Source organism: Echinops telfairi, unplaced genomic scaffold (assembly GCF_000313985.2).
Source record: "Echinops telfairi isolate 266 unplaced genomic scaffold, ASM31398v2 ScPeMD7_9;HRSCAF=40, whole genome shotgun sequence".
NCBI lineage: Eukaryota > Metazoa > Chordata > Mammalia > Afrosoricida > Tenrecidae > Echinops > Echinops telfairi.
In genome coordinates, this window is record NW_022103906.1 from 52,054,822 (window position 1) to 52,077,837 (window position 23,016).

Consider the following 23,016-nt stretch of genomic DNA (forward strand, 5'->3'; position numbering starts at 1 on the left):
GCACCAAGCTCTTCCATGGCAACTATCACCAAACACAAAACTTTCCCACTAAACCTAGACGCAGTTAAGAAACGGTCCCCACTCCACTCCAGGTGATTCCTGGCAGCCAGTGTTTTCTGGTGAGACAATTCCCACTTTCCAGAAGAGAAAAACAAAAACAAAACACTGAGGATCAAAAAGGACGACTTCTTGTATCACAGGAGCTCTGTTGGTACCGTCGGCTAAGCTCTGGGCTGCTTCATGGGAGGCGAGCAGCCGTTCAAACCCACCAGGCACCCAGGAGGAGAAGGGGAGGCAGTCTGCTCCCATCTGTTCTCTGCAACCCTGTGGGGCAGTTCTACTCTGTCCTACCCAGTTGTTGGCTATTAAGGGGTTTTGAAGCTTATAGCCATCGGTTTAGGAATTTAACTCAAAACACCTACCTTGCAAACTATCAGGCACAATCTTACAGTACAGGGGAAACTAAACAGTCAGGCATCTAACATTAGTTACTGAGAGAATTTCAAGATGGCTCTTCCTCCCTCTCATCTGCCGGCTGAAAGCAGGGAAACCCTGTCCAGTGAGCAGGAAGACGAGAGCTGAGTCCCTTTTCTGTCCATCACATGACCTCAGCCACGGCTGGCCACAGAGGAAGGCAACACTCCACCTTCTTTATTTAGCTAGCCTACTTCTGTTCTCCCAGCAGACCCCTGGATGGCACACGCTATTTGTGCTCGGCTGCTAGCCTGAAGGTTTGTAGTTCAAACCCATCCAGTGGTGCTAATTCCTGAAAGGTTAGTCAAGGAAACCAACCCCACGGAGCAGTTCTGCTCTGTAACATAAGGGGTCGCCAGGAGTTGCCAACAACGTGGCAGCAAGCGGCTTTTTGTTTCGTTTCCTGTTTCCAAGAGAGTGGAACTCGCATTGGGGTGATCTCTTACATTTCCTCTCCCCATCTGTCTCTCAGCAGCAAGCATGTTTTGTTGCTCTCCAAAACAAACACAGTAGCCAAGGTGGGAGAAGGAAGTCCCTAACTTCTGATTCCAGCCAATAAAGCAAAAGTACCCCCCTCTCGACCTGCTATATGCTTACACAATGAGTCTCAAACCTTCAACCTTCTTCAAGAGCTGTAACAGCTATTTTTATCTAAATACATTACCAGTATTTAATAAACTCTGGACCTCGAGTCTGAAAGAGACGAAAAAGGTCAGCCTCTAAAATGAGCACATTTCATATAAAGTGCTGTGAAATGTTTTATGCTACTATCCAAACAGAAATCAATAGTACTGTAACTTCTACATTTTTTATTTAACGAACATACACACAGAACCCATAAAAAGCCCAAAATGAGAGAAATTTATTGTTTTAAACATTTTGATGAAGTCATTGTAAACCTGGTAATGCTACCTCTATAGGACTCCAAGGTACCAAGAACCAGATATTAATTGTACAGAGACAACATTACATTATAACTAAGACCTTAAGTGATGCCAATAACATCACAAAGAAAAAAAGCAAACAAAGTAAGAAGATAACATTTTTTTTTGGAAGATAACATTCTTAAAAGTACACATGGTCAGTATTTTGGAGGCAAGTAAAATAGTCAAAGATGTGATGTTTTTCTTTTAAATCTTGGAGAGCATTTCTGTCTATACTCACATATACTAATGCACAAAAACTACAAATTATGCATCAGAAATTATACTATCAAATGGTTGTTAATAATTGAATCATTTCATATGCCACAAAGACAGCCAATTCTGAATAAGTCTAGTAAGAGTACTAATACATGAAAAAAAGAAAGTCTTCTCTGACATCATTCACATTTTAAATAGAAACAAACATGCCCAGGAAACACTAAAATCAACACAAATCACAAGTTAGAAAGCTAGCAATTTAAAAAAAAGCGAAATAAATATATTAAATAAAAATACAAGCATGCTGACAAAAGGAAAGAAACCAGAAACCAGCGACCTACTTCTTTTCCCAGTAAACGTGGCTAACAAAGGAATTATACAAAGGCTGTAGGATCCCACGACCAGCAGTGTCAACAAGGTCGCATCATACTGCTTCTCTAAATCAGCCGGTGGGGTCAGGGTAGAATTGATGAAATTTTTTGAAGAAAGATCAGTTTCTGTGCAGCTTCGAAATCCTCCTGGTACAGTCATTTAAAAGGATCAAAGCAAGCTTCAAGCAGCAAACACTGCAGCCATGTTCACTCGCCTACCCCTCATGCTTGCTCTTAGTGAATTAGAATGGAGGGGTGGGGGGAAAGTCTGTAAGCTCCAAGGCACTACACGAAACAGATTATACCAGCTAGCAAATCAAACTAAGAAGGAAACTCTGTGATCAGAATGCTTCATCTAGAGCAGGGGCGCACTGCCACTAGACAGGCTCTGAGAGTGCACGGGGAACCCCTTTGTTAAAAGACAAAAAGGAACAGACAAAAGCACTTTACAACCTCCTCAGGAGCGCCAGACACGGTGCTGAAACAGTGGCCAAGGCAACAAGGCTGTCAGGCTGTCAATAGAAAGCACTGGATAACGGCACGTCTGGGTTCTCTGGCGCTGCTGCACCAGAAAGACCACAAATGGTGACTTTAACAAGCACACTCGTTTTCTCACTGGTGAGGAGGCGAGAAGTGCAAATGCAGGATCCCAGCTCCAGGGATACATTTCCCCTCTTTGTCGACTGGCGGAAGGTCCTATCTCTTCAGATCTTCCGCTCCAGGACCTCTTCATGTGACTCGGCATCTCTGGTCCCCTGGCTCTCCCTCACTGGTGGAAGCTCCTGGATCCCTCGAGAGATTGATTCACGGCACACCCTACACTAACCCTGACTCAGTCACAGAACAAATACAACCCATTCCCAAGTAAATTGTGATCACTGACAAAAAGATTAGGATTTACAACATATATTTTTATGGGATGTAATTCATTTTGGTTCTCTGAAATTCAATGTCATTGCCATGTGCAAAATACATTCACCTGTTACATCATCTCAAAAGTCTCAAATTCAAGCCAAGTCCAAAATCGTACCTTAATCTACCTGATCTGATTCATCTAAATCAAATATGGGTGAAATGTTATGAGTATTCTATCCTGGGACAAAATTTCTCTTCCTCTGTGATCCTGTGAAGTCTGTTAATACAGATATGTTATCTGCCTCCAATACAATGATCGAACAGGCACAAGGTAGCGGTTTCCATTACAAACGGGAGAAAGGGGAAGGAGTATGGGGAAGAAGCAGGTCTAAAAACCCAGAACAATTTATTGGCTCTCAAATCGTGAAAAGAATCCTCTTGTCTGAAACCATCTAAGCAATGGTCCTGCCCCTCCTTCCTCTGGGTGTTGGCCATGTTCTCCAGACTTTGAGAGGCCCCTTGGCTGTGAGCTTCAGCTTCACCATCCAGTCCCACTGAGGTGACACGGTGGCTCTCTCAAAACTGGGTGGCCCCACCCTCCTAGTCAAGCTAAGTGGCAATCCTGTCCCCTCAGCCCTCGCAGGCCTGCTCTTCTGCCCTTAGACATGGCAGGAGTCCCCTCAGCTTTGGGTAGCAGCCCCATCCTCATGGCCAAACTAAGTGGCAGCCCCACACTCCAGAAATGAGTTGGGGAAGAAACCTAAGAGGCTATGACTACCCTTTAACACCCCACAGGCTGTGGTGCCACCCTTTGAAAATGACAGGGGCCACGATCGGATCCCACTCTTTGGGCCTGAGCCAGATGGGCTGCTTCTTCCAAGAGTTCTGATCTGCTAGCTGCTTCAAGGTTTGTCCTTTTTTCGCCCCTTGTAGGACAATAGACATTGCCCCTTTGGTCTCTTTTTTATAACCTATAGAATTTCAAGAGGCAGATAACATTCTCTGTCCCCTTAAGTGTCAGCAAATGGACTTTGTGCTGTGGTAGTTGGCTGTACCCACCGGTCATAGGCTTATCATCATTAACAACAGATTGTGAACCCATGATCATGGTGAAAATTCTAGTATGTGTGTCCTTAGTCTACATAACAGAATTAGAAAATTAACAGAAAATAAAGTAAATATGTACATTGCTATATTTATATATTGCACTGTTCACTATTTTTTGTTTGTTTCCTTTTTAAAAATCATTTTATTGGTGGCTCATACAGCTCTTATCACAATATATACATGCATCCACTGTGTCAAGCATATTTGTGCATTTTTTGCCATCATCGGTTTCAAAACATTTCTTTTTTTAAATCATTTTATTGGGGACTCATACAACTCAACACAATCCATACATCCATTCATTGTGTCAAGCACATTTGTACATTTGTTGCCATCATCATTCTCAAAACATTTGCTTTCTACTTGAGTCCTTGGTATCAGCTCATTTTCTCCCCTCCCTCCAACCCTTGATAATTTATAAATCATTATTTTTTCATGTCTTACAGTGACCAATGTCTCCCTTCACTCACTTTTCTGTTGTCTGTCCCCCAGGGAAAGAGTTATATGTAGATCATTGTCATCGGTTCCCCCCACCTTCCCTTTACCCTCTTGGTATCACTACTCTCATTATTAGTCGTGAGGGGTTTATCTGTCCTGGATTCCCTGTGTTTCCAGGTCTTATCTGTACCCACATACATGCTCTGGTCTAGCCAGATTTGTAAGGTAAAATTGGGATCATGATAATGGGGGAGGGGGGGAGCATTAAAGAACTAGAGGGAAGTTGTGTTTTGTCGGTGCTATACTGCACACTGACCTGCCTATCTCTTCCTTGTGACTCTTCTGTAAGGTAAGGTGACCAGATTTTAACATTGGTAAAGCGGGACATCATTGATAAAACTCATATCCTGGCGAAATAGCCACAAGGCAGCCGAAAACCATATACCCTAGCTTGTTGTGCATTCTTTCCAAAAATCGGGACTTTTAAAAAATGCCGCAGGACGCAGGAAAAAACGTTAAAAATCAGGACTGTCCCACCAAAAGCGGGGCGTCTGGTCACCTTACTGTCAGGGGATGTTCAACTTTCTCCAGATGGGCTTTGGGTCTCTACTCTGCACTCCCCCTCGTTCACATTGATATGACGTTTTGTTCTGGGTCTTTGATGCCTGATACCTGATCCCATCGACACCTCATGATCACACAGGCTGGTGTGCTTCCTCCATGTGGACTTTGTTGCTTCTCAGCTAGATAGCCACTTGTTTGTCTTCAAGCATTTAAGACCCCAGATGCTACATCATTTGATAGCCAGGCCCCATCAGTTTTCTTCACCATATTTGCTATGTACCCATTTTGTCTTCAGTGATCCTGTCAGGAAGGTGAGCATCACGGGACGCCAGGTTATTAAAACAAAGTGTACTTGCATTGAGGAATTCCTTGAATAGAGGCCCAATGTCCATCTGCTACCTTACTACTTAACATATAAATATAGGCACTGTACACAGATCTATTTCCCTATCATTATAAATATATTTATATATGTACATGCCTGTATTTAGACCTCTATAAATGTCCTTTGCCTCCTCCTAGTTCTTTCCTCTATTTCCTTTTACTTTCTTCTTGTCCCACTATCATGTTCGTCCTTCATTTGGGTTTCAGTAATTCCTCTCAGTTACATTGCCCTTGATCAAGCCCTACCAGGAATCCTATGCCCTCCTTGCCATTGATTTTAGATCACTTGTTGGTCCCTTGTCCCATCTTATCTTCAGTAGCAAGGACAAACCACACAGCCCCTGTAGGCTCTTGCTTAGAAATTTCCTTAGCCAAAGTTAAAGTATACAACTATGATCATGAGACCAGTTACGGTTCCTAAGTGACCTACTAGAAATGTGCTCGCTAATTCAGTCTATTCACTGCTTGTCCTCCACGAGTACATTCTCAACTTTTCTGCCTACTGGTGGTGTGACCTTGGACAAAAGATCATCTCTCGGAGCTTCAATCTTCTCCTCAGGACAGTGGCAGTTTATTGGGAAAGAGGAAAAGAATGACCATACTCCCTGGTGGTGAGCTGAAAGGCTAGCAGTTCAAGCCCATGCAGAAGCTCTGTGGGAGAAAGACCTGGCCACCGCTCCTGTAAAGATCACCATCGAGAAAGCCCTCTGGGGCGGTCAGTTCTTCTCTGTCCCCCGGGGTCCAGCAGTTACTTACCCAACAGCAACTAACAACAACAAACCGTGCCCGTAATCAGAGGAGTTCAGAAAAAATCACTCTATGTAGTCCTCATGTTTTCACCAGAAAAGAATATATTGATTCCTCTTAAAGCTTAGAGAGCTCCCCTCCTTCCCACATCCCACAACACCAAAAATGGTTTAACCGATATCCTAGTTTCCCATGCAAATATCTTCTTTCATCCCAAGACCTCCTGTCTCCCTCTCCACACTCGCTGTCTACTACAGGCACCCCAAAATTCTCGCAATTGAGAATGCCATGAACCATTTTACAAGAAAACTTAGAAAAGAAGTACTAAATTTGAATACATGTTTTGAATGAAAAGAACTGCTCAATTAATTTATCCATCTTATACACATAAATCAGAAAGCAAACTAACCAAAAATCTTAAAATACGCTCCTGAGTTCAAATTACTTTGAATTACAGTTGTCATTCTATTAACCGCCTTCCCTTACACTGACATTAGCACCCAAAGTAGAAGATCCCAAACATACGCCTACAAAACTAATGTTTGGGTCTTTTAAAAATACTTTTATTGGGGGCTCTTACATCTCTTATCACAATCCATAAACTCCTCCAATGTGTCAAGCACATTTGCACATATGCCACTATCATCATTTTCTTTCTTGTTTTAAAAAATTTTTAAATCATTTTATTAGGGGCTCATACAATTCTTATCACAATCCACACATACATCAATTGTGTAAAGCGCATTTGTACATTCACTGCCCTCATCATTCTCAAAATATTTCCTCTCCACTTAAGCCCCCGGCATTAGGTCCTCATCAAAACTAATGTTTTACAAAGTAGATGAGACCATTTTTTTTTTCTTTTCTGATTTCCAACTGGGAATTCCTGGATTACTATTCTTTCCCTAAACAACCTCAAAAACATATCACTTCAAATTATGCACTGTTAAGAGTCCTTCATGCAAAAACATGCCAGATGCCTTCAGCACCTAATTATTTCAGTGTTTTATAGCACATTCATTCAAAGAGCAGAGTACTGTATTTTTAAATAATTTGTCTTTCCTGCCAAACCTTCTGTGTAATCCCAAGGGCAAAGCAGTGTGCATACATCCCTCACCTCACAGGGCTGAATTATTTCTGGATCAGCACGCCCGCCCCAAGTTTGGCGGGGACAACTTACACTTACTGCTGTAAGTACTCAGCTCACTGTGGGTGCTGGCCACGGAGGAAGTGCTTCCTGTGCTCCCTGGTGTCGAGCTTTTCAAAGACGCTTTAGACTTAGGAAGTGGTCTAGACACGTTCACCCAGGACGCTCCTGTGCTTTTCAGGGATGTAGGTTTTCCTTGGGGTTAAAACAGAGAAAAGTTTCCACTGCTGTCCACTTAGGAAGTTGGAACTCTAAGACTGTAAACTCAAACTTCTGTGCTAATGATTAATAGTGAATGAATATTCAGAATCATTGCAGATGAAATATGAAAGGTTCTTTCATGTTTGCTTATTTTGGTAATTCAGGGCAGAGCTGAGAAGAGGAGTCCATTGGGATAAGAGTGGTAGCTATAATCGCACAGTCTGCAATAATTAACTCAGACATCTTCTCCGCAGGTGTAGAGATGAGTATAAGCCATAAGAGACAAAAGTTTTGGGCAATGTGGCAAAGTTCAAATCAAAGAATAAATAAATTGATAAGGCTTCACCTCTTCCCCCATATGTTTGATGAAAATAGGGCAGAAACAATACAAACATGCTTATGCACACACTAGACTGTAACATAATAAATCAAGCTCTCAAATTCACTGTCATCGAGTTGATTCTGACTCACAGTGACCCTACTAGATGGGGTAGAACTGCCCCTGTGGGTTTCTGAGACCAACGCCTTCCAGAAGTAGGAAGCCTCATTGTTCTTCCTCAGAGTAGCCGGGAGTTTCGAACTGCTGATCTTGCATGTTCCACCACAGCCCAAGGTGTAACTAACCACTACGCACCGGGGCATAGGTGAATTTTGGTGAAAGTCAAGAAAAAAAATCCAATTCAATAAGAAATGCTTCAGTTGGGACTGCCTAACACCAGGTGGTGCTATAGCATCAGGCTTCATTTCATCTCTGTTTGATTAGGGATCTACTCCATAGCACTGTATTTGGGTTTTGTTTGTTGACCTCCTAGAATGCGGCTGTCACTGAAATTTCAAACTCGATCTTGAAGCAACTATTTCCACTTGCCAGTGAATAGGTGCATTGGTATTCTCTGTCATCTTTGAAACCAGACATCACATTATCGGAAAACTTTAAAAATATTTTCCTTAGTTCAAAGTACTTAGAAATAGGTGTGGTGTTCTCAGCCATCTTACATTAAATGTAAGATTGTGCTTACAATCTGCTACCAACGTTCAGCAAAACCCAAATTCAGCGCTCTGCCCTCGATTCCTCAAACCACTCTCTTGAGGCGATTCACGACTTCACCCCAACCCACACCCTACATGGGTCACTTCCAGTTCTATCCTCCTGAGCCCCAGGGTCCCCCATGCTTTACCCTGGGTAGTAAGACACCCTCCTAAATGATCCATGAGGTTAAACAAGAGCTCCATTTCTCCTTGTCCCAGTCTTAAAGTGTCGGCATCATCCTTTCTCTCCAGGATCCTCATACAATCCAGTACCGGCTCTTTCAGTGTAACTAGTAGTGTCACATATCTGAGGGGTTTTGGAGTAGAAAAAGGCCTGAGATGAAGTGATATTGTCCCTAATGGGGCTGAGAATAGAACTCGCTGGAAAGTAATTGTTAGGCCCACTGATCCACATGTCCCCTGAGCTGTGACATTTAAGTCACCCTCCTAAAGGCTCTACCTGGATCTATAGCCTTCCTCCTGTACTACTGCTTACTACGGGTGTGGCTGCTGCTGCAATCAAGCTGGTTTTCTCTGCGACACCAAGATAAACCGCATGCCACGAATCTGCCATTTCTCTGCAAAGGCCTTGCTGTTTTGGAACTGAGCCGGCCACTGGGCGCAGACACAGGCCTCCACTGCTACTCATCTGCGACTCCACCCCAGCCCTGCTAAGTCAGTCTGCGCTTTAACAAGATGCCCAGGTGATCTGAATAAACAGGGACTCGGAACCCCTTTGTGTGCCTGCACTGCCCTGCCAGGACACCCTCCTCCGGGTGGAATGGACCGTCCCTTCCTTCTCCTCGCACCACACACTTGCTTCTAGCACAGCATCTGCTTCCCCCTGCCACCTGATTATTTATTCTCCACAGTCCCCAAGTCTAGTTCTGTGCCCCAGGACCTAGGAGTAACAATACATGTTTGATCAATAAATTTTTTTTTCTTTTAAGGCAAATTACATAATAAAATGATAGCGTCCACTCATTGCAATATTGAATCATTAAACACTTAACCTACTTTTATTCAATTATTAGTCTCTTCAGTCTAGAATCAGGTAAAATACAGCCTTTTTTACATATTACAATGATTAGCAAATAGATATCCAAATTTTAATTCCTCTATCTATATTTAGAAAGTAATAGTTTGTTGGGAGGGATAAAGCAAGTACAACTGGCTGCTCACTGAGTTTACAATGTAAACCTATCAGATTACTACGCCTTAGGCAGAAATATTCTGATGAGTCATCGTCATTAGAAACCAAGAGCAAGGCTGGGCAAGTGATCACAACTCCTTAAGTACAGCCGCAGTGCAGTCAATGCTCAGGAAGTAGTAACAAAAAAGCTGTACAAACAAGCACACTCTTCAGAAAGGTATGTTTCACAGCATTTGATTTACCACATTGCCAGAAACCAGAAACAAACTACTCAGAAACCCAAACGTCATACCTCTTGCCTGCACTATCTCATTTTCACAAGTCCACTGTCGCCCCATCCTTATCACCTCCACAGCAGGCTGAGCTCCACTCCAAAATCTTCCCCATTCCTCCTCATGTCTACTGAGTGCTGAGCTCACCGAATAGCGTGTCTTTCACTAAAGGATTCCTTCCTTTGAGCACCAGAGTATCCTAACATACAGATAAGGCCATATATTATTAGTATTACTATTATTCTAGTATTTTACTACTATTGCCATTCACTTCCAGTTTATAGATTACAGAGGAAAGATAAAAATAATTGGACAGCAGTGAGCGAAGTTGGTGCTTCATCAACACTCCTAATGTTGAACTGAACAGTATGGTTGGCTTAAGAGCACTGTAATTGGACTTCATATAAGGAAAACAGTAAAACATATACATCATATGCAATATCAAAAGTAAGGTATGACAACATTCGGCTAGCTAGGAGATGTCAAGTAACTTAAGAGCCAATTTTTAAAGCAAGGAAATCGAGAGGGATATGCTCTGGCTCACAGTTCTAATAGAAGGTGACACTTCCTAAATCCCAGAGACGGACAATAAGATTTAAGATCTTATTGCCCTTATAGGTTTATGCAGTTAGCATCCACACTCACCACCATTGAGTCAATGCCAACTCAAAGCATCGTATAGGACAGAACAGAATTGCCCCTGTGAGCACCGGAAGCTGTGACTTTTTATGGGAGTAGAATGTTCCATTTTCCTCCCTCAGAACATCTGGCGGTTTCCAACTGCTGACCTTGCAGTTAGCAGGTCAACTCGTAACCACTACGTCACCAGAACTCCTGTAGTTAGCATAGACAGACATGTAAACAACAGAGTTGTTTATATTTGATCATTATAACTACATTTTGGTCTAGGGAAAATCTGGTGGCAGGAACAGCATTTGTACCCTGCTGTACTGACACAGAGAATCTACTAACTTTGAGGTGTCCATTCATTCATTAATCAAGCAATCTATTTCACTAATCAAGACAAAAACCACAGAAACTCCAACAAAGTAGACTGTGTTCAACCGCAGCAGCAGCCACATCAACCCCGGGAGGAATGCCTTACAACTCTCTAACTGGAATCAGAGGACACGTGAAGTGAAGGGGGAGGTTGTGGTGGCGGTATTAACATCGTAATTGTTAAAGTTTATATTCTATATTTTAAAATTCCAAAAGGATATACTGGGATTTAACGGGCCTGGTATCAGCTATGGCTGTAAGCGGTGGAAAGAAAGTAATGAGACAAGATTTGGGGCATTTTCTCTTCATTCTTTTATCTGTGTGTATGCATTACTCTTATATGCATTTTCTTCTTACAGTGGCCATATTTTCATAATAAAAACTACTAAATATCATTAAGGTCAATAAGGTCAAATCTTTTCTCAGGCAAAATACACCTAAAGATACCAGGAAAGGGTGGATTGGATTAATAAATAGATTGAAATAGTCTGTTTTATCCCTGGGATTTGTAAGCAGCAACTATTGTTCCATCCTTTCTTTTTTTTCCCTCTTAGGAGTTAAAAAAAGGAAAAGTCATCAGCAAATAAAGGAGTGGATGCCTTAATTAATGCTTTCATGGTTGTTTTTTAACAAAATAGCCATCTTACTACTATAAATTTCATGATACCATAATGGGGATGGTTCCCAAAACAGCAAATTAAAGCCAAAGAACGGCCTCTTGAACCGACCTCCTTTGTTCTAAAACCTCTATCAAGTGGTTCCTGAGAGCTCTGGGGTGCTTCTCAGGCGCACGCGCCGTCATCTTTCAGCTCCTCCTTTTTTTAAGGAAAAGCCCTGGGAAAGAAGGTGGGTCCCACCCATGCTGCTCAGGGACACACCTTCAAAGTCATGAGCGTGCTTCAAAGACTTGTTCTTTAGAGTGATAAAATGTGTGGGTTTTGAAGTTAAGTTTCAATTCATTGGCCAAAAAACCCTTGAACATTACCTATATTAGAAGATAGGAACTGTCTTAACAAAAATCTGGACAAATAGATTTGCATGAGAGGTTATTTTACACAAAGATTTACTTCCTTGGATAGTAGGATAACTGCAGTAATCAATGCTTAAATGTTTACAGGACAAACACCTGACATCCTTCTACACACATCAGCACCTAATATGTTCGGTAAAAAATCTAGACGCATACTACGGAACACATTGTGCCTTATCATAACAATGTTCTTGTTTTGTGATAATGTTATTGTTCATGTTTTTGTGCTTTGATATGCATTGCTTAGGAGGTACATGGAACCCTGAGGTTTACAAATGTAGCTCTTGCTGCTAACCGAGAGGCTGACATTCAAGTTTACCCAAATATAACTTGGGGGGGGGGGGAGGAAGCCTGGTGATTTGCTCTGACAAATCAGACCCTCTACTCCCCCCACACAGGGGGTCTTTGTGAGCTAGAATTGGAATGATGGCAAGTGGGTAAAGGTAAGGGAAGACCTAGACAATGGGGCAAAAGAGGTGGATGGGAGCAGTTGGGTGGGATGTAGCATTAAATATCAGGCTAAGAGCCCGAGAGCTTAATTAGAAGGTGCAGGATGATAGGGAAGTGGAAGATGAAGAGAATTGCAGTTTTCTTAGCACTTGGATCAGAGTTTTATCCAGTGGTAGCAATGGGCAGAACTATTTGAAATAAAATAATTTTGAAATTAAGGAACACATTGGTAGTTGGTATTCCAACTAACAGAGTTAGGAGTTAATGAAAAGGAGATTACTTACATATATTTATATATTAAGTATCAAGGTAACACATGGACATTGGGCTTCCACTCAAGTCCTCCCTCAATGCATGAACATTTGTTCTAATAACCTGGCATTCTGTGATGCTCACCTTCCCGACATGATCACAGAAGTCAAAATGGGTACATAAGCAAATGTGGTGAAGAGAGCTGATGGTGCTTGGCTATCAGAAGATATAGCATCTGGGGTCTTAAAGGCTTGAAGATAAACAAGCAGCCATCTCAAAGAAAAACAACAAAGCCCATATGGAAGAAGCACATCAGCCTATGTGATCATGGGTTGTCAATGAGATCAGGTATCAGGCATCAGAAGATGCAAAACAAACAATCATATTGATGCAAATGAGGGGGGTGGGAGTGGAGACCCAAAGCCCACGTGTAGACAACAGGGCAGCCCCTCACAGAAGGGTCACAAGAAAGTGACAAGCCCGCCAGGATGCAATAAAGTGCTGACAAAACACACAACATTCCTCTAGTTCTTTAATCCTTCCTCCCCCCCGCCACCCCCCACTATCATGACCCCAGTTCTACATTACAAATAGTACAGATAAGAGCTCTAGACACATGGAATCCAGGACAGATACATCCCTCAGAACAATAGTGGTAATACGGATACCATGAGGATGGGGGAAGGTGGGGGGAGGAGAAAGGGGGAACAGATCACAATGACAGATGTATAAACACAAACACACACACACACACACACACAACCAGGGGGATGAGCAACAGAAATGTGGGTAAAGGGAGATAGCAGACAGTGTAAAATATGAAAATAATAATTTATAATATATCAAGGGGTCACCAGGGTGGGAGGGTGGGGAAGGGAGAGAAAAAAAGAGAAGCTGATACCACGGGTTCAAGTAGAAAGAAAATGTTTTGAAAATGATGATGGTAACATGGACAAATGTGCTTGATATAATTGATGTATGGTTTGTTAAAAGATCTATAATAGCCCCCAATAAAGTGATCTTTTAATAATAAAAATATATATGAAAGAAATAAAGCTTAAAAAATTAAAAACTTAACTGATTTTATTTTTGAAAAAGAAAGAAAATGAGATTATAGAGGTCAGATTTCAAATACACCCTGGTAGAGGGGACGAGTGGCAGGACCATTGACTACCGGCGCCAACTCCAGGTAATGTTGTTAGAGGCCATCGATTCAGCTCCGACTCACGGGACAACGCACACAGAACGAAACATTGCCTGGCCCGTTCACAAATCTGCCAGTGTTCATGCCCGTGCTCCAGCCGGTGTGTCTGTCCATTCTGCTGAACGTCTTCTTTTCCACAGACCCTCCACTTTACCCAGCACGATGTCCTTTTCCAGGGACTGGTCTCTCCTGATAACAAGTTCAAAGTACCCGAGACAGAGTCTCACCAACCTGCTTTCCAAGGAGAATTCTGGCTGTTTGTTCTTTTCGTCGTCCACGGAATCATCAATATTCCTTGCATAACACTATCCAAAGGCACCGGTTCTTATTCTGTCTTCTTAATTAATATCCCTCTTATGCATGCGTATCAGGTGACTGAAATTACCATGGCTTGGGTCAGGCGTACCTTAGTCCTCAGAGTGAGTGACAACTTTGCTTTCTAACCCTTTAAATGGATCTTGTGTAGATTTGCACAGTGCTATATATTGTTTGCTTTGGTTCAGCTGCTTCCATGAGTATTGGCTGTGGATTCAAATAAAATGAATCACTGGCAACTTCAAATGACTGGATGTGGAGATTTTTCTTTTAATCCATCCGGAAAGCTGTAGACGTAGCTTTTCATCAGTAAATACTTCAAGTCCCTCTGCTTGCAGCAGGCAAGGTTGCATTGTCTACATATTGCATGTTGTTAATAAATCTTCCTCCAAGTTGATGTTGAATTCTTCTTCACACAGCCCACTTTCCCAGATGATTTGTTCGACACACCAATTAAACTAAATAAGTACAGCCTTTTCCTGATTTTAAACCATTCTATATCCATGTTTTTCTTTTTGAACAACTGCCTCCTGGTCTGTGGACAGGTTGTACATGAACACACGCCGGGTTCTGGAATTTCCATTCTTCACCAAGTTATCCATAGTTTGTTAGGATTCACACCGTCAAATGCCTTTGGTTAGTCAGTAAGACACAAGCAGATCTCTGCCTTCAGAGAAGAGCCAATCTGCTATCCGCAATGATACCCCTCCTTCCACATTCTCCTTGGCATCTGGCTCGAATTTCTGGCCGCTCCCAGCTGATGTCGCGCTGCACATGATGTCTGCGTCCAAACCCAACTCCCCCACACTTGACAAGGTACCTGGGCAGACGACCTAACTTCTCCCCTCCTCTGGAGGGATGGGGGTGATTATTTCGTTCCAGGCTAAGCCTAGAGCACCTGAGTCAAACTCCACTTGGGGGTGTTTGTTCTGACTGTGGGAGCCCTGGTGACATGGTAGGTCACAGAGTGGGATGCTCCCTGCAAGGTCAGTGTTCGAAACCACTGGCCAGTAGGTCCTAACTGCTGACCTTGCTGTTAGTGGCTCAATGCATACAGAGCCCACTGTACCGCCGGGGACGTAGGTTCCATCAAATGCTATGTAGACACATATGCACGAGTAGACGGGGAAAGCACTGAAGGCAACAAAACAAAGCACAACACTGCATAGTTAATCAATTATGAAGTTATAGACTATTTGGCAGTGGTGACAGAAAGCATGGATTCCTCCCCACCCCCATCTTTTTCAACTTAAAATACTATTCTTTTTAAATAGCCTATGATGATACCTAAATTGTTTGGTACAATTCAAGATACAAGCAGGGTTTGCCTGCCATGTCCCTTGCTCAACCCTTCAGACCTGGGCTTACACCACTCTGAACCTCTTCTGCTGACTGATGGTCAGGTACCATTTTGTAGTTTCCTGACTAATTCTTAACAGTCCCTCCATTTCTACTTCCTCTGCACCAATCCCGTCCTGTAAAAACACCTCAATGCATATGTATTCTTCTCATTTTCACTTCTGTGGCCTCACTGAGCAGAAGTTAAACAGCAAACCAATTTGACATAAAAGGGCCTATCCATCAAAGACCAAAAAAAAAAACAAAAAACATTGTGATTGAGGGGGAGTGCAGAGTGGGGACCCAGGGCCCATCCGGGGGAAATTGGACATCCCCTTGCAGAAGGGCTGCGGGGAGGTGAGAAGCAAATCGGAGTGCAGTGTAGTAACGATGAAATATGCAACTTTTTCTCTAATTCTTAAATGCTTCCTCCACCCCACTACCATGATCCCAATTCTACCTTACATATCCGGCTGGACTGGAGGAGGTGCATTGGCACAGATAGGAACTGGAAATACAGTGAACCCAGGACAGATGAACCCCCCAAGGACCAGTGGAGAGAGTGGCGATGGTGGGAGGGTGGAGGGAAGGAGAGGGAGAAAGGGGCAACAGAGGACAAGGTCTACATGTGGCCTCCTCCCTGGGGGACGGACAGCGGAGAAGTGGGTGAGGGAGACGTGGGATGGGGTAAGAAATGATAAAATAATAATAAACTATAAATTATCGGGGGAGGGAGGATGGGGGAAATGAGCTGACACCAGGGGCTCAAGTGGAAAGTGGGTGTCGTAAGAATGATGAAGTCAACATATGTACTAAAGTGCTGGACACAGATGACATATGTACAGATTGTGATGAGTTGTATGAGCCCCTAATAAAATGATTATTTTTTTAAAAAGGGTCTATCTACACTTCAGAATAGCAAGAACGAAGTTACAGCAAACTTTGGTATTTGTAACCATGCCCTCTTCTGAAGTCTTACAGCCAGATGCATTTTATTTTTCTTATAAGGTCAGATGGAAAGACAGAGGAACCAGCCAGCTCAGCGGTTTGGACGATAATACTTCTCCAAGGCAAGAACCATGCCTTCCTCCTCCCACAATTCCTCTCTGTGTAGCACACGCCTCGCCCAGTACATGTTCTCAAGCCAGCTATTAAGGGAATGGATGATCTGCCAAAATATAAAATTTAATTAACACTCTACATGTTACTTATAAAAAGTGAATGTGTATTCCACATTCTTGAGCCACCCAAGGCAATACCACCCTACTAGAGCACAAGAGCTGCATTCTGCATAAACGTCACTGTGTGTTACATTTCAAAGGTAAGCCACCAGATAGAGTACGAGTGGTACAAGTGAGTCACAAAGAAAATACAGCCTGTCCTAAGAGGGTGGTAATTTGACAGAGAAACAAGACGGTCCCACAAGGCAGGGTTCTCAGGGAGACTTGGACTGCATAGAAGCGTAGTGTTCACGGTGATACTGTCAGTACCTGCCCCTGCAAGTATGTTCACAAGATGTGTGCTGTGGAGATTAAACAAAAATAACATACTTAGTCATGAGCCTGGGAACATGTGCCCCAGAACTCAGGGATCTAACGATTCAAATTCAGGAGTAATAAACTCAAAAGACTAAGAGGCATTGCATCCCCTCCCTAGCTGTCACCCAAGGAAGATGAACTGGGGTCTTGACATGCTCCTTGGCAGGTTCACTTGCCAGGTTACCACACAGAGCTCATCAGGCCTTCACGGGCAGTCCCTGAAAAGAAGGGAGGGGCACATGGTGAGCTGCCTGGCTCCTCAGAAGTCCAGGGTCATGGGGAGAGAGAGCGATTTGTGCAATGGGGCCATTCAGAACTCATCGCCTTCCCTTTATTTCTCCCATGGTTGCAAAAATGAACATGTCCATAAAATATACACAAACCCATCTGAAAGAAATCATCTAACCTCATTAAAGAGAGTCGGAAAATATAAAAGAGAAAGCTACCTAGCTCATTATCCACAGCTGCTATTCTGAGTCTTCACATGGAATCTCACCCACACCACTCAACTTCTATCTTTAATTGCCAAATGCATCCAGTATCTACATCTGTCGGCATTACTTCCTTTAGTTCCTGTCCCTTCAAATGCAACCTGCTTCAAACTAAACCCATCCCTCTCCTAGAGTCCTTTCTTGCTACGAATTCCCTGTTTTATGATCCCACCAGCTACCAGCCACCCAAACACAAAAGCTGGGGAGACAGTGGGGATGACATCACCAAACACAACTGACCCCCAAAGGTTTCACACCTTCTTCAAAATACCCACTGCCCTCAATGTCCCCCAATATCACTGCTGTCACGTGCCATCAGATCCATTCCATTCTGACTCACCGCAGCCCCGAAGTCCAACAGAACTGCCTCAGAGGGTCTCCAAGGCCATGGTCCTCACAGAAGCACACTGCCACAGACTTTTTCCCATGAGTGGCTGGTGGTACCTTTTCTAACTCTGCATCTGCACATGCTGGGGCACGCCAGGCGCCTTCTCTTGTGAGCACATGCCACGGTCCATTCAAATGTCAGGTCTCGTCACCAGTCTGCAGAGTGAGTGAGTGTAGTTCCCCTCACTGTGGATACACAGCACTTTGTGCAAGGTTCTGTGCAAGTCAAGCGAGGCAGCATCTTAATGCAGTTGTTATGTGATCGATTCCTTGTGTTAGACACTGGAAAACAGACGATGACGAAGACCTGGACTCAACCTTGTGGAGGTGACAGGTGAGGAAGAGACAGACCAGGGCAGCATAACTTGGCAAAGCATCACCAGGAGAGTTCAGCTGGAAGCTACAGCATGCAGTCTGCTGATGCTAATCACCACGGAGTGTAAGGATTTGCTTACATACCCTTCCCACCTCACCCTCCGACTACTGAGCTCCCTAAAAGGGCTCTGCTTAATCGTGTTTTTGTTCCCCTAATCTAGTAGACAATCCAGCACACAGCAAGTACTCATAATATTTCTTAAGTGAGACCTACAGTGACAGACTAAGCTTATTTTATGAGTCATCCCATAAAGCAACTGTCTACAGAATGAGTTGCCAAGTGATATGAATCATGTGGAGTTCCTGCAAAATGATCAAGAATTGAATGATGATAGTAGGGTAGAACTGTGCCTGGGGACTTTGGAGACTAACTCTTTAAGGGAGTAGAAAAAGCTCATCTTTCTCCAGGAGTGGCTGGTGGTTTCAAACCACTGACCTTTTGGTTAGCAGCCCAATGAGTAACCACTACACCACCAGGGTTCCTTCAGTGGGGATGGAGAAGAAGAAAAGACACTGTCTACCATGTGCCGAAAGGACTTCCATGGCCCAACCTCATCTCCCACTTCGATGGACCTTTTCAGTCTCCTCCCAGGCCTGTTGTTCTGTGCCACCGAGTTGGCTCTGACCCACAGCCACCGTATGCACAATGCAGGGTCCTGCGCCATCTCCAGGCCTGTTCTGTGCCTGAGCCACCACGTCTGTCAGTGTGCCAGCCAAACTGACAGCCCGTCAGCCACGACGTCTGTGAGGCTGGCAGCGATGCCACGGCTATTTCAAATGCCAGCAGGGTCCCCCACAGTGCACAGGTCTCAGCAGAGCTTCCAGACTAAGAGTAGACAACCCAAACGGACTCGGCTCCCCATCTCGGAGGAAGAAGCCACTGACAACTTTGTGCATAGCTTCGGAGCCTTGTCAGATTCCGGGCAGGCCGGACAGCTAATTGTTTCCTCAAGCACGCCACATACTTCCTCACTTCCAGACAGTATTTGTCCTGTGTTCCCGCAGCCCAGAAAATACTTCTACCTGATACCCAAGTGTCTCCTTCTCCTCCTTCAGGTACAGGCTCAAATATCACCTTCGTGATCTATTTTTTTTTTCTTGACCACCCTACTTTTAAAACTCCCCTCCCCACTTTTCTCCCGCATCAGTACTGATCCCCATCTTACACACTCCATGTTCTATTGACTCCCATGCATTGTCTGACTCCCCTTCCCAGCAGGGAAGCTCCACAAGAGTGGAAATGTGTTTTGTTGTCCGCTTCCTCCTCAGCACTGGTCCCCGGCACAGCGGCTCCTTGAGAGATACTTGTTAGATGAATAACTGATGTCCCAGGGTGCCTCCAGCAAAGGAAAGTACAGGCTGTCAGGCCAGACGCCTGGCCTGGCCTGGCCCGTCTCCCCCAAGTGCTAACTGCGGAATCCTGAGCAAGTTACTTCTGTTTGCAAACACTGAATTCCTCATCTGCAGAATGAGAAGAGTCAGATTTTCAACACCTCATGAACTGTGAGACCTGAAGGAGATGATCCAGAGTGCAGAAGGGTGCATATTATAAGCATGCAAAACATGTTAGCTATGATTAGTATTTTATTGAGAAAAAACTGAAATACATTTTTAAAACTTTAGATAGAAAAATATCTATAAAAGACACATTAAATAAAAATCTATTTATAAACATCTGAGACCAATTAGCAAGAAAAGATGAGAAACCTGTAATGATAAGCAAGTCATTACAAGTTTAGTGTATACTACTGGTTTGAGGATAATTTATTTTATTAACCCTCAGAATTTCAAATTTTCATGGAATCCAGATTATCTGGAAGCAATGAACCTGGATAAGCCCCCCAAAATACTGTATTGAGCTAATCTTTAAACCAAAAACATGCCCTGAATCCTCCTTTCAGCTAAACCATAGTCTGGGCTAACCACAAGCTCAGTCAGCAGTTCAAAACCACCAGCCGCTTTGAGGGGAAAAGATGAGGCTTTCCTCTCCAGTAAAGAGTCACAGGCTCAGAAACCCACGGAGCCATCCCACCCGGAACGGCCGTGTTGCTGAGAGCTGGAACTGAATTGATGGCAGTGAGATTGTTTTTTAATATAGTTTCATGAGTTAAGAATGCTACCTTGAGCACTGTGCTCTGCAAAAAAAAAGACCTTTCTGGGATCAAGTTGCCAGCAGCCCCTGGGTAGGTGAGACAGCGAGTTCAGGGAGCAGTGCTCTGGGCTCATGGACAATGCACAGGCCAGCAGAGGAGGGAGAGGACGTCTGCACAGCTGGGAGAATGCGATCCGTGTCACTGAACTGCACGTGTAGAAAGTGTCCAACTGGTGCACATTTTGCCTGTACAAAATAAACAGTATTTCCAGTTTTATTTCTTCTTTTGTAGAAGAAAACTGAGAATTCAGCTCTGAAAGAGGCCCCGTTCTTCACCAAACCAGCCCCTGAATATCCTTGTGGTGGGGTGAATGTCTAAAGATGGCTTTTCCAGACAACTCGGAGAGCAGCTGCAGATGGGCGCGTGTAGCACTGAGAGAGGGGTCCGCTAGCGGGATGAGCCACCTCTGAAGCAGCAGCAGAAAGAGAGCCCAAGAACCTTGGAAGAGCATGTCCGAGATCTATCTGAAATGGCACTACTCACTGAGATGACCTACATTAGAGACTTTACTTTGTCACAGAGACTCAGAGTCGTGGTGCGAGACTACCGGGTACCCGCTCCTCACCTGAGGCTATGGAACTGTGGGACAGAGTGCCAGGTGAGCTGCCCTCCTGGCCCATGAAGTCCAAGGCCAAGGGACTGAGAACAGGAGAGAGTCGTGGCTGCTGGCTGCGGAGACCAATGGCTGTACCCTATCTGGACTTGTGTAACTTACTGATTTCCCTAATAAACCCCCTAACCTGTGAGTGCCGTCTGTGTGTTCTGTGTGGCCAGCACAGATGTAGATGGCATGAGAGGAAAGGCTGGGGTCGGAATAAAGGAGCAAGGAGCGGAAGGTGTGTCTGACTCTTGCCTCCGGGTTTTAAGGAAGCCAGAGGAGGACAAATATGTCCCCTGCTCTGCTATTTACCACAATCCTTCACTTCCTCCAGAGCCTTAGAGCACGTAGGGCCTTTGCACACTCTTCGCACATCCCTCTGTGCTATTTTCGGGCTGTTGCATAAACAGGCATTTGTTCTCCCTGTAGGTGCACGGAGTCCTGCGGGTGCAGTGGCTGACAGCTGGACCACTCTGCAGGAGAAAAACGTGGCCGTCTGCTTCTACAGAGATCTACGGCTTTGGAAACACTGTAGAGAAGTTCTACTGTGCCCTATAGGGCTACTATGAGTCAGACCCAACCAGATAGCAAGAGGCTTGGGTGGGCTCAAGGACCCATGGGGCAGGGAGAGCGTTCCATATGACTTCTGCAAGCCTGCCTGTCTCACGCTGGCCACTAAAAGGCAATCACTTGTTTGCATAAAGGAACCCATCTGGTCTGTTGTCTAAAGCTGGGTAAGAACCAGTACTGTCCCGGACAGAGGGTGGTAGATGGGTCTCAGATGAGGCCGTGAATCAATCATGAAGTATTTACCACGCAGTCATTTATTTAAGAGCATTGCTTTGCAAAAACCATGTAAGGTCATTTATGTAATGGTAAATTGACAAGAGATCTAAGTCAAGAACCTGCAATGAAAAGAGCCAGAGTTTTTAAATCACTTGGCTGAGCAGAAAAAAATGTTAATTTTCAGGAATTATGGTATTACCGACCTTGAGTCTTAACCCCGTCACAGAGGGATTAAGAACATGGACTCCCCAGTGCCAAGTCTTCAATGAATCTTAGCTCTGCCCCTGGCTAGAGGCACTACCTTGGGCAAAGTATGTAACTTCTTGTGACTATACATCTGTAAACTGGGGATACGTCTCTTAACGTTATCGTGAGGATTAAATGGCCTTAAAAGAAGATGTTGGAACTTACAAAACACTAAGCAGTGTTATTAAAAATGGTTTTCATCACCATCTAGTAATTTAATCGAGTGCCTTAAGAAGACACACACTGCAAAGCAGCGAGCGCTGGCGTGCTGTATTCGGTTATAATCTGCTTTCATGTAAGTTTCCTCATTTTGACAGCAAAATGGAGTGGCTCCACTGGGTTTAATTCCAATTCTTTCTTGCACTCATTTTAAACCCCCCAGAAAATGGCTATTTCAGCTCTGTGTCTGGTTTCCACTTAGCCCTTGGAAGGAGTTACTGAAAACCCCACCTCTACAGAACTGTCCTGCTGCTTCCCTTCGAGTGGAGCGACTTGGAGTCCAGGACACAGCCGTTTGGTTTCCATTTTCTAATACACAAACACTTCATTGTGCAGCACATGCCAGTGATCTAAAGGCACACTGTTCTGCTCCTCCGTGCTCTGTTCTACTTTTAACTCTGTGGCGATTAAGTTTCCTGTCTTGTATAACAAACATCTCTCCGTTTATTGGGAGCACCCAAACAAGCTAGTTGCTCTTAAGCTTTCTAAAAGTTAATCAGGTATCTCTCCAATCACTAAAACATAAAATTCAAATTCAAACCAAAAATGCTTCTAGTTACACTGAATATTCTTCTCCTCACATGCGAAAAAACTACCATGTAAAATATAATTCCATTTTTAATACAAACAGAAAACTCTGAATGCATGACTGAGTTATTAAATGAATTGGCTGAGATTAATAACAGCTTGATAACTTTCTCTTCATTAATACAACCAACTTTTCTCTCTTTTGAGGCCTAATAGTTTAGTG

The 23,016-nt window shown here is 43.8% G+C and overlaps 1 protein-coding gene across 4 annotated transcripts in view; it reads right to left on the reverse strand.

Moving 5' to 3' along the window:
• MTUS1 (microtubule associated scaffold protein 1) overlaps positions 1-23,016 on the reverse strand; it is a 170,189-nt gene that overhangs the window by 67,784 nt on the left and 79,389 nt on the right. For 2 of the 4 annotated variants that reach the window (XM_004696163.2, XM_045286919.1), the window contains one exon: positions 7,263-7,424. The exons of 1 other annotated variant lie outside the window; for it this stretch is intronic. In XM_004696163.2, coding sequence (XP_004696220.2) covers positions 7,263-7,424 — 162 coding nt within the window. Of the gene's footprint in view, positions 1-1,957; positions 2,163-7,262; positions 7,425-23,016 lie in introns of those variants that run through there. One more of the 4 variants, XM_004696165.2, reaches the window with a different exon arrangement.